The sequence below is a fragment of the Erythrolamprus reginae genome, chromosome 1 (assembly GCF_031021105.1).
Source record: "Erythrolamprus reginae isolate rEryReg1 chromosome 1, rEryReg1.hap1, whole genome shotgun sequence".
NCBI lineage: Eukaryota > Metazoa > Chordata > Lepidosauria > Squamata > Dipsadidae > Erythrolamprus > Erythrolamprus reginae.
Window position 1 is genome coordinate 82,997,295 of NC_091950.1, and position 13,018 is coordinate 83,010,312.

The window sequence follows — 13,018 nt, forward strand, 5'->3', positions numbered from 1 at the left end:
TGAAGGGAGGGAGGGAGGGAAGAAGGTGGGAAGGAGAAAGAAAAGAAGAAATAGAGGAAGGGAAGGTAAAAGAGAGAAAGAAAAAGAGCAAGAAAGAAAGAAAGAAAGAAAGAAAGAAAGAAAGAAAGAAAGAAAGAAAGGGGGAAGGGACAGGAACAGAGGAAGGAAGCAAGGAAACTTATGAAAGGGGAGAGTAAGAGAGGAATGAGTGAAGGGAGGGAGGGAGGGAAGAAGGTGGGAAGGAGAAAGAAAAGAAGAAATAGAGGAAGGGAAGGTAAAAGAGAGAAAGAAAAAGAGCAAGAAAGAAAGAAAGAAAGAAAGAAAGAAAGAAAGGGGGAAGGGACAGGAACAGAGGAAGGAAGCAAGGAAACTTATGAAAGGGGAGAGTAAGAGAGGAATGAGTGAAGGGAGGGAGGGAGGGAAGAAGGTGGGAAGGAGAAAGAAAAGAAGAAATAGAGGAAGGGAAGGTAAAAGAGAGAAAGAAAAAGAGCAAGAAAGAAAGAAAGAAAGAAAGAAAGAAAGGGGGAAGGGACAGGAACAGAGGAAGGAAGCAAGGAAACTTATGAAAGGGGAGAGTAAGAGAGGAATGAGTGAAGGGAGGGAGGGAGGGAAGAAGGTGGGAAGGAGAAAGAAAAGAAGAAATAGAGGAAGGGAAGGTAAAAGAGAGAAAGAAAAAGAGCAAGAAAGAAAGCTGCAAGCACCCCCCCGAGCCCCCCAGGCCGGCTGCAACCTTTTAAAACACGCGCGCCGCTTCGCAGCTGTCTCCTGAAGCCGAACGCGGAAGTTAGCGTTTGGCTTCAGGAGACAGCTCCTTGGCGCTTGTATCTCGAATTTGGGCTTGTAAGTAGAACAAAAATATCTCTCCCCTCCCAGCTCTTATCTCGAGTTGCTCTTAAGTAGAGCAGCTCTTATGTCGGGGTTCCACTGTACAGGAAATAGTATAAGGGCAGACTAGATGAACCATGAGGTCTTTTTCTGCTGTCAATCTTCTATGTTTCTGTGTTTCTATAAAGACGCTGCACTGGTAGCGAAAATTGAGCTGTGCTTGCAACTTCATGTCTCCGGTGTCCAGGCAAGATTTTGTTTCTGTGGATGCACAGGAAACAAAATCTCATGAGGAGATGCATGCATGAGATTTCGGTGATTTTTTGCTTCTGCACATGTGCAAAAACAAAAAAAATGCCAAATTCTCATGTGCACATATGCCCCCTCATGAGAATTTTCTTCCTGCACATGCGCAGAAGCAAAATCTCACTCGGATGTGTGTGCACACATGCCAGAGACATGAAGCTGCACACGAAGCACACCGGAGGAGTGGCAACTCCCGCCTGATAATAGACTACGAAAATAGACTAACAATCCTGGGCCTAGAAAGCCTAGAACTACGGCGCCTAAAACACGATTTGAGTATTGCCCACAAGATCATATGCTGCAATGTCCTACCGGTCAATGACTACTTCAGCTTCAACCGCAACAACATAAGAGCACGCAACAGATTCAAACTTAATATGAACCGCTCCAAACGTGACTGTAAAAAATATGATTTCAACAATCGAGTTATCGAAGCGTGGAACTCATTACCGGACTCAATTGTGTCAACCCCTAACCCCCAACATTTCTCCCTTAGACTCTCCACGATTGACCTCTCCGGGTTCCTAAGAGGCCAGTAAGGGGCGTACATAAGTGCACTGGTCTGCCTTTTGTCCCCTGTCTAATTGTCTTTCCTTTCTCTCACTTATCATATATATTTTCTTTCTTTCATATATCCTCTCCTCTAAGTTCACTTTTACCCTTATATATATTACTACATGTCTATTTTTCTTCCTATGTATTTGTGTATTGGACAAATGAATGAATAAATAAATAAAAAAAATAATAATCCTAGACGAAACTAAATAAGGACACGAAGAACTGTTCCAAACTTGTTTCCGATATTAAAAAGATGTATTATTTGGCTTTTGAGCAGGGAGGTTTAGTTTAAATTGTGATAGCCTTTCATGATAACCTTTCATAAACTCACCCTCCTAGGATTTGATTTAAACCTTTCTGGATATAATTTCCTTCTAAACAAGCCCATTGCCTTTGCTTTTTATGTACCTTGAAGAATTCCCAGTGGATAGCCTTCAGTACTTACTTCCCTCCATTGTCACAATTGTCAATTTATTCATGCCCTTGCTTCCTGTTATGAAACTACTTGCTGCTCTATAGGAGAAGCTTGCCTACTTTGAGAAACAGAAATATTGTTCAAAATATTTGGAGAATTTTATATGGTAGAACTTTATACTAGCAATATTAATATAAAACTTTTTCTTTTCTTTCCTAGAAAGAAACTTGTATATTGCCTAATGCAGGACACAGGTCCAGATAATCATTCATTTATTCAATTTGGAGACCATCCAAATCCAAGTTGAGTCTCGTCAGTTTATCATTTTAAAAACAGAAAAACAGAAGGCAAACATTCCTACAATATCTATCTATCTATCTATCTATCTATCTATCTATCTATCTATCTATCTATCTATCTATCTTATTTTATCTTACCTTACCTTACCTTATCTGATCTTATCTTATCTTTCCATCCATCCATTCATCCATTTATCCATCCATCCATCCTCCCTAAGGGCTGGGGAAAGACAAAAACATCCATTTTTTGCCTGTCACCCCCCCTCCCAAATCAGTTGTTTTGCCTCCCGCTGCCCCCAGGAGCCATTCTGCAATCCTCCCAAACTCTCTGTGCACCCCATTTTTGCAAAAATGGGACCACAGAGTGGGGCTTTCGAAGGCTAAAATGGCTTCAATTGGTGTATAACATGCACTGACATTTCCACTCTCTTTTATATTCTGAAAAATATGGTAGGCCCTATATTTTCTCCTGTCCTGCATTTTAAGAGTATCTCTCTATAAAATATCCTGTCTCCGTAATTATACTCTAGTTCAGTGGTTCCCAACCTGGGATCTGCGAACTCCTGGAGGGGGCCGCGATGTCACCACAGGGATCTATGAAGGCTTGAAAAAACGTTATGATCAGGGGTGGATTATGATCAGGGGCAGCTATTACTGCTGCCACTGCTGTGCTGCGCACACAGCTTCACTTGGAAACAAAAACCCGCTGAAATCTCATGAGATTTTGCTTCTGCGCATGTGCACAAAGCAAAAGATATGAAAAATTGAAGAAAAAAGATGGCAGCGTCCATAGGACTGGCACCAGAATTGTCGCGTGCAAATTGTGCAGTCTGACAGCCGCTACTGGTGCACAGTCTCCTACCACAGCGGTAGCAACCCACTGCTGGTTATGATTTAAATCTTAAGTCTTACGGGTCCATGGTCGGGCTCCATGGCCACAAAAGGTATTTAAATCCCAGCGACCGATTAGGTCCCACAGAGTTGGCCTTCTCCGGGTCCCGTTGACTAAGCAATGCCGTCTGGCGGGACCAAGGGGAAGAGCCTTCTCTGTGGTGGCCCTGTCCCTCTGGAATCAACTCCCCCCAGAGATTAGAACTGCCCCCACCCTCCTTGCCTTTCGCAAGCTCCTAAAAACCCACCTATGTCGCCAGGCTTGGGGAAGTTTGATATGCCCCATATGTATGGTTTGCTTGGGTTGTGTGATTAATTTTTTACGATAAGGGTTTTAATATTGGATTTGTACATTGTGTATTATGTTGTGAGCCACCCCGAGTCTTTGGAGCGGGGCGGCATACAAATCTAATAAAGTATTATTATTATTATTATTATTATTATTATTATTATTACTATTACTATTACTATTGTTGTTGTTGTTACTATTATTATTATTATTGTTGTTGTTGTTATTATTATTATTATTATTATTATTATTATTATTATTATTATTATTAAGAGTCCATGATGAAGAAAACGTCCTTTGCTCAATTCTTATAGTAACTATTTTAGCTATGATAATGTTAACACATCGATTGAATGATAAGTCTCCCAGCAAATGGTTTTCATAGCCATCCGACTGCCATCAAAGATAATAGCCATGCATCCTTTTCCCATTTTAAAAAGACGGGACATGCTCTTCTGTGTTAGAATGTGGAACAGAAGTCTTGTATCCCGTTCCCATGTAACATAGCTTCCCATCCATAGCCACTTCTCTTATAGAATCTAAAACAAAAATATTGTGATACCCTGCATTCATTTTTCTATACTGCAGCATTCTGTTTCCCTAGGGGGAAGGATGGCATTTTTCCCAGATCCAAAATACACGATGACTGGAGAAAATGTGATATTCTTGCCACTTATATCACCTCATATCAGATAGCAGATATCGTATTTTTTGAAGTATAAGACGCAATGGAATATAAGATGCATTTTAGTTTTGGGGGAGAAAAATAGGGAGTAGCATCCTTAGTCTGGTCAGTTTCAGCACATTATTTTACCCCTGGTTAGGGCTTTAAAAAAACCTTATTTGGAGAGCGTAACAATGAAAGAGCTTGCAAGTGGGTAAGAGCTGGGAACATTGTTGTAACCTGGTTAGGGCTGGGAAGAAAATTTTTGAGCAAGTAGAGCAATGAAAAAAAACCTGCAAAGACTTAAGGTTTGGAAAACATTCTTTGCAGAGAATAACAATGAAAGACCTTGCAAGCTGGTAAGATCTGGGAACATTGTTAGCTGGAAAGGGCTGGAAAGAAACATTTGGAGCAAGTTAGAGCAATGAAAAAAACCCTGCAAAGACAGGGCTTGGAAAACATTCTGAGCAGAGAATAACAATGAAAAGCTTGCAAGTGGTAAGAGCTGGGAACATCATTAGCACCTGGTTAGGACTGGAAAGAAACTTACTTGGAGCAATTTAGAGTAATGAAAAAAATTCTGCAAAGACTTAGAGTTTGGAAAACATTCTTCACAGACAGTAACAATGAAAGAACCTGCAAGATAAGAGCTGGGAAGATCATTAGCACCTAGTTAGGGCTGGGGGGGGGGGAAAGCTTAGAAAAAAGCTGCATTAAGAGTATAAGAAGCACCTGAATTTTCAGCCTCTAAAAAGAAAGAAAAAGGTGTGTCTTATACTCTGAAAAATACGGTAAATAGAAAACTATAGAAGAGACAGATATTTGTGCAAAAATCTGATGATTAAAAAAGACCACTTAGAAACACCAGGTGCTGTTTTTCTCTGAACTTACCAGTAGAAGGCAACATAACCAACACAGCATTGGTTTTTAACACTTTTTAAATAGAAAGTATAGTATACACACATTTTGAGAAAAACAAAGACTTATTCATCTTAAAATTGATGTGGCTTTCTGTCTATGACCATAGGCAAGATTATTAGCTGTTGTCAGTCCTTGGTTTGATGGCAGGTCTTTTTTCTATCAGCGTCTGATTAATAAACAATTTGCAAGGTATTAACATTGACAGTTGAATGCCTACAGCCTGCTTGCAAATCTTCGTAGTAAATTCATGAACTTTACAGCCATCCTAACATATAATAAAACTGTCATGGACACACATGAGCAAGTATGTTTGCTACCATAATTTAGGTCTTAATTTTGAGTAAGTTTCACTAGACTAAAGCCACAGAAAATGGAATTTACTATTTGTTGCTTAGGATTTTATCCAGGAAGCATACCATTTCAAGAAATATTCCTACATTTTTTACTATTGCCTGTTTTACTATTACTCGTCATCTTTTACTATTATCCATTTTGGCTGGGTTGACAGGAGTTGCATTAGCATCACATGAGGTTTTCAATATATGTGCAACATGCTGTGATGACACGACCTTGGCAAATGCCCATGGATAGTGGGCCCATGCAGAAATGCCTTTTATATTTTGGAAATTACCCATCGACATTCATGGCTTTGGTGATTATCCATTTCTATGTTTTATTTTTGGTAATTCTAATTTCTATTCTAAACTTCCATGAATGAGAAAGACAAATGTAAGCTAATTCATTTTGAACTAATATCACATGGGTGATATTTTTTCTATTAAAACCGTTAGTTTTAGGTCCCTGCAACTTTGATGGCTCTGATTTTAATTTTGAGAGCAGTTGTTATAACAGATGTTCTGGAAAGTTTTAGCCAGGCTGCAACCAATTTCAGTGTTTTTCTGCAGCAGCCCAGTCATTTTCAAATCAAACAATTGTTTGTTTGGGCTTTAGGGACTCCCTGAGGCTTTTGAAGTCTAAGCAGTCCACTACTTAAATATAGGAAACAATGAAATATACTAAAATGTGTGTTTATGTCTGTGCACCTAATATGAAATAAAATTAATGATCTGTTGGAACAAAAGAGGTTAGTAAAAGGACAAAAATTTCTCAAGAGACTTTGTGAATAGCCATATCAAGCAACAAAAACATTTGAGGAAACAAAGAAGGCCAGACATCACATACAATAGTGCTTCTTAAAGGATTTTTTTCCCCTGGACTCCAGTTCTGGCATTAGATATAATAAGAATAAAACTTTTGCTTCCATGGGGAATCATATTGAGCCCTATCCATGGAAAAGAGCCATATATTGAATTGACTTTAAAACACAAGTAACTAGAATACTGGCCCTAAGTACCCATATCCACTATCATTATTTTGGCAAATTATTTGAGTTTGTATTCCAACAGAGAAGAGAATTGAGAAGTTTAGTATTATTCCCAGAAAACTACCTGGGTGTCAATGTGACGATGGGTATGTCTATGTCTGATTGTGTTAATGTTTAAGGAGCCTACCTATAGCATATCATCAGGATTCAATTTGTTTTGCTTGCACCTGTATGTAATATCCTTCCTAATGCATACTTCTCACACTAATTCTTCCTCTGCAAATGATTTAACCCAGATATTTTAAATATAATTTATGGAGTTCTATGTGCATGGTGAAATGCTACACTGGTAGATAGTTGTTTTTCCTATATATTATTTATTTTACTACTGTAAGTATTAATATACTTTACTTTCTAAATGTTTTGCTAACTTATTACTAGATTACAAATTACAAGTAATTTGTCTGATTCATTATTGGGTGAGTAAATAAATAAATTAATATTGTGGGAACAATTTTGTCTGCATTTTAAAAATTCTAGTTTAATTTTTAAAAGATGGAAAAAAAGGTGAAGTTGATATAGGACTTAATTCGGTATTGAAGGGAAAGTGATTTTCATTATATAATACCATATCTGCAATCTACAACAGTTTATCACATTATAGACTTTATACTTTTTTAGTTAAAATTAATAACATTTCAAAGGAAATTCTCCCATAATTTTTTTGTTCTTTTTCAGTTTCAGAATAGGAGCAGTTAGAGAAAGAGGGAGAGGATGAAGGAGAGATGTGTATTAGGAAGCAGCAAAAGCAACACTTTTGCTATTTTGCAATGCTAAAATAACTCATAATCATTTATATATGGTACAGAGCTGAAGGGATTGGATACTGTAGCCTAGAGGATAATTCTCTGCCTTACAAGGCAAAGGTTGCAGGTTCAAGTCCCAGTGGGTATGGCTAGCTGATGAGGCCAAAATAAGGCCGAAATAGATCTATCCTAGTTTCCCCTTAATTTTCAAATTCAGCAAAAAAACATGTGACATATATATATACACACACACTGTATATACAGTGTGTATACAGTATATACAGTGTGTGTGTCTATATATATATATAAACATGAACACACACACACACACACATACACACATACATACTTACATATATTAAAGGCACTCCTAATCATTTTTTGAATGAGATAGAATTATAGAACTATTTTTATTCAAGGAAAAATAAATACAGCACTGGTTTCTGTAGATATTAATATGGCCACATATAATTTTGATTTCTATTGTAGATAACTAAGAAGCCATGTATACATTATGTGGTAATTCTGCAGAAGTTTTAGAGAAAGGGGGTTGGCAAAGGAATAAAAAAACTTTATGTATCTTAAATTAAAAGCAGAATTCAAAAAGATTCATGGCATGCCTTCAGTGACATTTCTTTGTGCAAAAGATTTGAGAATTTGAAACATTACATGAGAATAAAAGAGAGCATCCAGTTAGCCATGACACTATCAGAATAATAGCTTTGCAATGATTTTCAGAGAGCTATGGTAGGATTTCATCAAAGGTAATCTCAGGGGATGCCCTCAAGAAAATTAGTCATTGCTAACCAAAGGCTCTGAGTAAACAATCCAGAATAGAGACAGGTTGTCTGAAAAGAAAAAAAAATGTTTCAGTTGAACCAACTATGTAGTGATGAATTTGCTGAACTCTGCTGATGAAGCTAGTACAATAGCATAAAGTACAAATGGGCAACTTTTTCTACTATACATATTACCTCCATTTAAATGTATGGGAATGGTTTTTAAAAGGCCATATTTTTGCATTTCTCCCACTGAATAATTATTCCCATTGAAAGCAGCTTTCTCAAAAACAAAACACAAGATTTCTCCCTCCTCCACTGATTTAAAATGTAAATGGAATTATTTTAATCATTTTCAGTGTTCAATTGTTACATACCACTTCTCTCTTCCAGCCAAACTAGACATGACACTGGAGGGGGGGAAATAACAGTTGGAGTTCATCCATGCTCTTTGGAGGACAAATTTCCCAGCGATTCACAGCAAGAAAGAAAATTGTTTACTTCTTCTTTACCCACTCTAGAACTGTTGATTTTCAACATTGCTCCACATTCAAACACAACTGCTATAATATGCACTTTAAACTGGCAAATGAAGGAGTAGTTCTGTTTTCTTTGTATTGGCTCTCTATTTCGTAAGCTTTAACTTACAAAATAACTAAAAACTATTAAATTGCTTTTAAAAGTCTTTTTAGAGATTCTTTGCCAATTGCCTATGGTGCAAGAACAGGTTCTTGTTCCTAACTTTATTGGGAACTGATTGAATTTTTCAACTTGTATACCTAAGTGAAGGCACTAATTTAAAAATTAAGGCTCCAGTTCAGAATGTGGTGATATCCGCAGAAAAGCTTCTCTGGTTTTATGGGAGATGAATAAATTTTCCTGCCAATCTAAATGTAAGAACCAAGAATTGAAAACAACAATGAGCATGTTTCAATAGTCGGACACATACTTGTGAGAAAGTGTCTCTGAACAAAAAAGGGCTTATATATAAAGAAACATGAAGGTAATTACCCTGTCAGATTTTGTAGGTAATACCAATTATTTTACCACTCCCTGTTTATTCTTCTAACATTATTCACTTACTCTGGCCAGTTTAAATATATTTTAATTAAGATGACTCTGGTAACACTCTGAATATTTGGTGGTTTATATTTCACATTTGCTACATGAGACATTTCTGAGTCATACAAAGAATTAGAATATAATTGCTCATCGTAAGTGTTTCTGTTATATGTAAACCCATCCTTCTTTGTCCTAAGAAGCATTGTATCTTGGACTACAATTCTTATAATGCTCCGTATGGATTATGGATACTGCAATTAAACAAACTTGCAAAATACTAGATGGGACAAGTGTATAAAAGCAAAAAAGAGGGGATGCCCAATATGCAAAATACAGAATTGTAATCAAAATAGCTCACCCATGTTTCTGTCATGCCTATATTAGATTGATTGGCGCAGATCTTCTGATCCTGGTGACAGGAAGAGTTTCATCTGAAAAAGATTCTCTTTGTTGGTTCTTTTTCCTCTTACACTCCTTTTAAATGTTTATCTTTTCTAAGAAACTAACTGAAAGCCAGAGACAGATTTTCATTTTTAATCACAACCGAGCTTCAAGTTTCCAAGGAGGAAAATGTTCTCCACTGGATACAAGAAGGTCTTGTGTCACCCAAGTTCTTTACTTATTAAAGAGGTAGACCAGATCTTCTTACATGCTCCTCTCTCTTGTAAAGATGCCTTTTTGAATCAGACAAGATTATTACACCGCCTTCATCCTGTAGGGGAGCAAAGATAACATAAACCACAGAAGTTATGCAAGTTGGAAATCCGATAGTGAGTCGTTTTGAAGTACAGGATTTCACTATGAAAATCTCATAAAGATACCCCCCAAGTCCTAAGTATATTTACAGTTATCCTAAAGGATAAATCTGATGAGTGGAGCCATAGACAAGAATGGATGAGATATTGCAGAGGGTTTTTAAAACCAGTCCTAGAACAGCAGATTATCTTTCTTGGGGATAGTCAGTATTAGCAGAATGTAGAAGCCCATTTTTTTCCTGGTAAATATTATTTGTTTTTTTTTTGTATGTAAAAGTTTTTTCCCCTAGTCTGGCAGAGCAGAATAAATGTCCTAACCATTTTTCCAATTCCCCCATATTCTCTGCTAGATATTGCCCCTATTTGTTTCCACCCTCATATCTGCAAGCTTTCCCTTCATTACTTCTACAATGAGTTGCCTTGTTGATTTTCTGATTGGAACGTTGAGGCTTCAATACATTCTGGTCTGGAAAATGGCTTTTGAGATGTGTAGACATTTGTTTTTCAAAATACATGTGACACAGATGTGGTAAGCTAGTGTGCTATGAGATAACTAGGCTTTGCCCTATTCCACACCAAGAGACACCAGGACAGATGCTGAATTCTAAATAATCATTTAGAATTTTTTTCACTAAGTTTTTCAAAACCTTACTGAAGATTTTTTTTTTCTTTTAAAGCAAATATCACTTTAGCACCACACACAACACTCACATTAGTCCTAAAACAAGAAGCAGTTACTATAGATTTCCAAGGAAATTTTGGGCCCAGCCACTGACGTAATGTATTGCATTTACTGCGTCATTCAGTGTGATTAGAAATGATCATTACAATACTGTAATCCTTTATTGGGTTTTAGCCATAACTTGAAGGTGACAATTTAGCAGCACAAAATGTTGAATGTTCTGTTAAGGAACATGTACAAAGTTTGTAAACTCTTAATGACATTCCGTTACCAAGTACAGATTATTTCACTTTTCCCAGTATGAAATTTGGGAGGAAGGATTTTCCCAGAATTAGAATCAGAAGAAAATGCTCACACTCCTTGGATTTGTGCTACAATCCCAGTTATCGTACTATAACTGTACATTTTTAACTGGAGGTATTTGCAGGGAAGGGAAGAAAACGAGAAGGTATAAAAAATAGACTTGGTTCTAGGAGTAGATGGACTTACCACTGAGAATTAACCATCTAAAATAATAAGTAATAATAATAATAATAATATAGTAGTAGTAGTAATAATAATAATAATAATAATAATAATAATAATAATAATAATAATAATAATTTATTAGATTTGTATGCCGCCCCTCTCCGCAGACTCAGGTCGGCTCACAACAATAATAATAACAATATACAATGTAACAAATCTAATATTAAAAGAAAGCATTTAAAAAAACCTTGTCATTAAAAAAGCATACAACACAAGCATACCCTGGGGGAGATGTCTCAATTCCCCCATGCCTGGTGATATAGGTGGGTCTTAAGCAATTTACGAAAGGCAAGGAGGGTGGGGGCAGTTCTGATCTCTGGGGGGAGTTGATTCCAGAGGGCTGGGGCTGCCACAGAGAAGGCTCTTTCCCTGGGGCCCGCCAGACGACATTGTTTAGTCGATGGGACCTGGAGAAGGCCAACTCTGTGGGACCTTATCGGCCATTGGGATTTGTGCGGCAGAAGATGGTCCCATGTAGGGCTTTATAGGTCATTACCAACACTTTGAATTGTGACTATTTATTTAGGTCAGTGGCTCTCAAACTTTTCTTCACCATGGCCCTCTTCCTTTTGTGGCCACAGTCCATATGCCGCAGACCCCCCCCCCAGATTTAAATTGTAGCATTTCTTCAAGTTATTATTATTATTTTTATTATTTATTGGATTTGTATGCCGCCCCTCTCTGCAGACTTTGTAGACCACCAGGATCCACAGACCACCAGTTGAGAACCACTGATTTGGGACAGAGTTGGCTAAAAGAGTTACTATATTAACTACTTAAAGTGTAATGAGTAGCCTGGGGACATTATCCTGTAGTATTTTGGGGGAGGGATCCTTCAGGTTTTTAAATCTCTCTCAGGAAAAAGAAGGAAAACATAGGAGAAAGTTGTTTACATTAAGCAGGTGGCCTGCAAAAAGTTATTTCCCTATAAATGCCAATAACTTGATTCAATGCCACCTGCTACAAAATATTCTTCTGGATGTATCCTAATAATTATTGTGGATAAAGCAAAACATCTCCTTCCAACTTTCTAGCTTACTTTCTTTTTACCCTCGCCTGTTTTATGGGGATCTACTTGTTTGAACACCTTAAAGCTGACAAGCAGATGTATGGGCAGGTCACATGCCAGCACACAGTCAATTTTTCACTCTCCTAAATATACACATAGAGCAATTAAGTCTCTTAATGACAACAGGGAATATATTATAGCTCAACTGCAGCATGGAAAGGGGAAATCTTTGAGAAGGGAAACACTATTGGAAGATGTCTATCATCCATTCCATAAGTCCAAAACACTTTTGCACTATTTCGGTTGTATAGAACCTTAGGATAGGAACAAATTTGCATCTCTGATCAGCTGCTTATCATAAACAATCCACCTTTTTTTCCCTCCTGTTATGGGCTATAATCGTTGAAATAAGGGTCTTGAGGGGTAGAAGAATTTTTCCAATAAGTGAAATGTAAAGATTGTATAAAATTATATTCAGCATGGAGGGAGTTGGGAAATTCATTGGTTATAGGAGCCTATTGAACAAAATGCAATTCACTGATGAGAAAAGTCAGCTTTACTCTTAGGGAAAAAAACAAATGCATAGGGTATAGAATAGGTGGCAGCAACTCAACAGTAGTAACTGTGGCAAGGATCTAGGAGTCTTAGATGGACAAACATGTAAGTATGCGCCAGAGAGGTGCTACAGCTGCCAAAAAACCCCAAATGCAGTCTTAGGCTGCACCAACAAAGGAATAGTCTCAACTTCACATGAAGTATTGATACTGCTATATACTACATTGGTAAGATCACACTTGAAACACTACATCCAGTTCTGGTCACCATGATACAAAAAAGATGCTGAAACTCTAGAAAGTGCACAAAGAAGAACATTAAAGATGATTAGGGATCAGGAAGCTGAAACA

The 13,018-nt window shown here is 37.3% G+C and overlaps 1 protein-coding gene across 3 annotated transcripts in view; it reads right to left on the reverse strand.

The window, feature by feature from the left end:
- BMF (Bcl2 modifying factor) overlaps positions 1-13,018 on the reverse strand; it is a 91,351-nt gene that overhangs the window by 53,666 nt on the left and 24,667 nt on the right. For 2 of the 3 annotated variants that reach the window (XM_070734224.1, XM_070734214.1), the window contains exon 2: positions 9,498-9,851. The exons of the other annotated variant lie outside the window; for it this stretch is intronic. In XM_070734224.1, coding sequence (XP_070590325.1) covers positions 9,498-9,501 — 4 coding nt within the window. In that variant the 5' untranslated portion in view covers positions 9,502-9,851. The remainder of the gene's footprint in view (positions 1-9,497; positions 9,852-13,018) is intronic. 3 annotated transcript variants of the gene reach the window in all.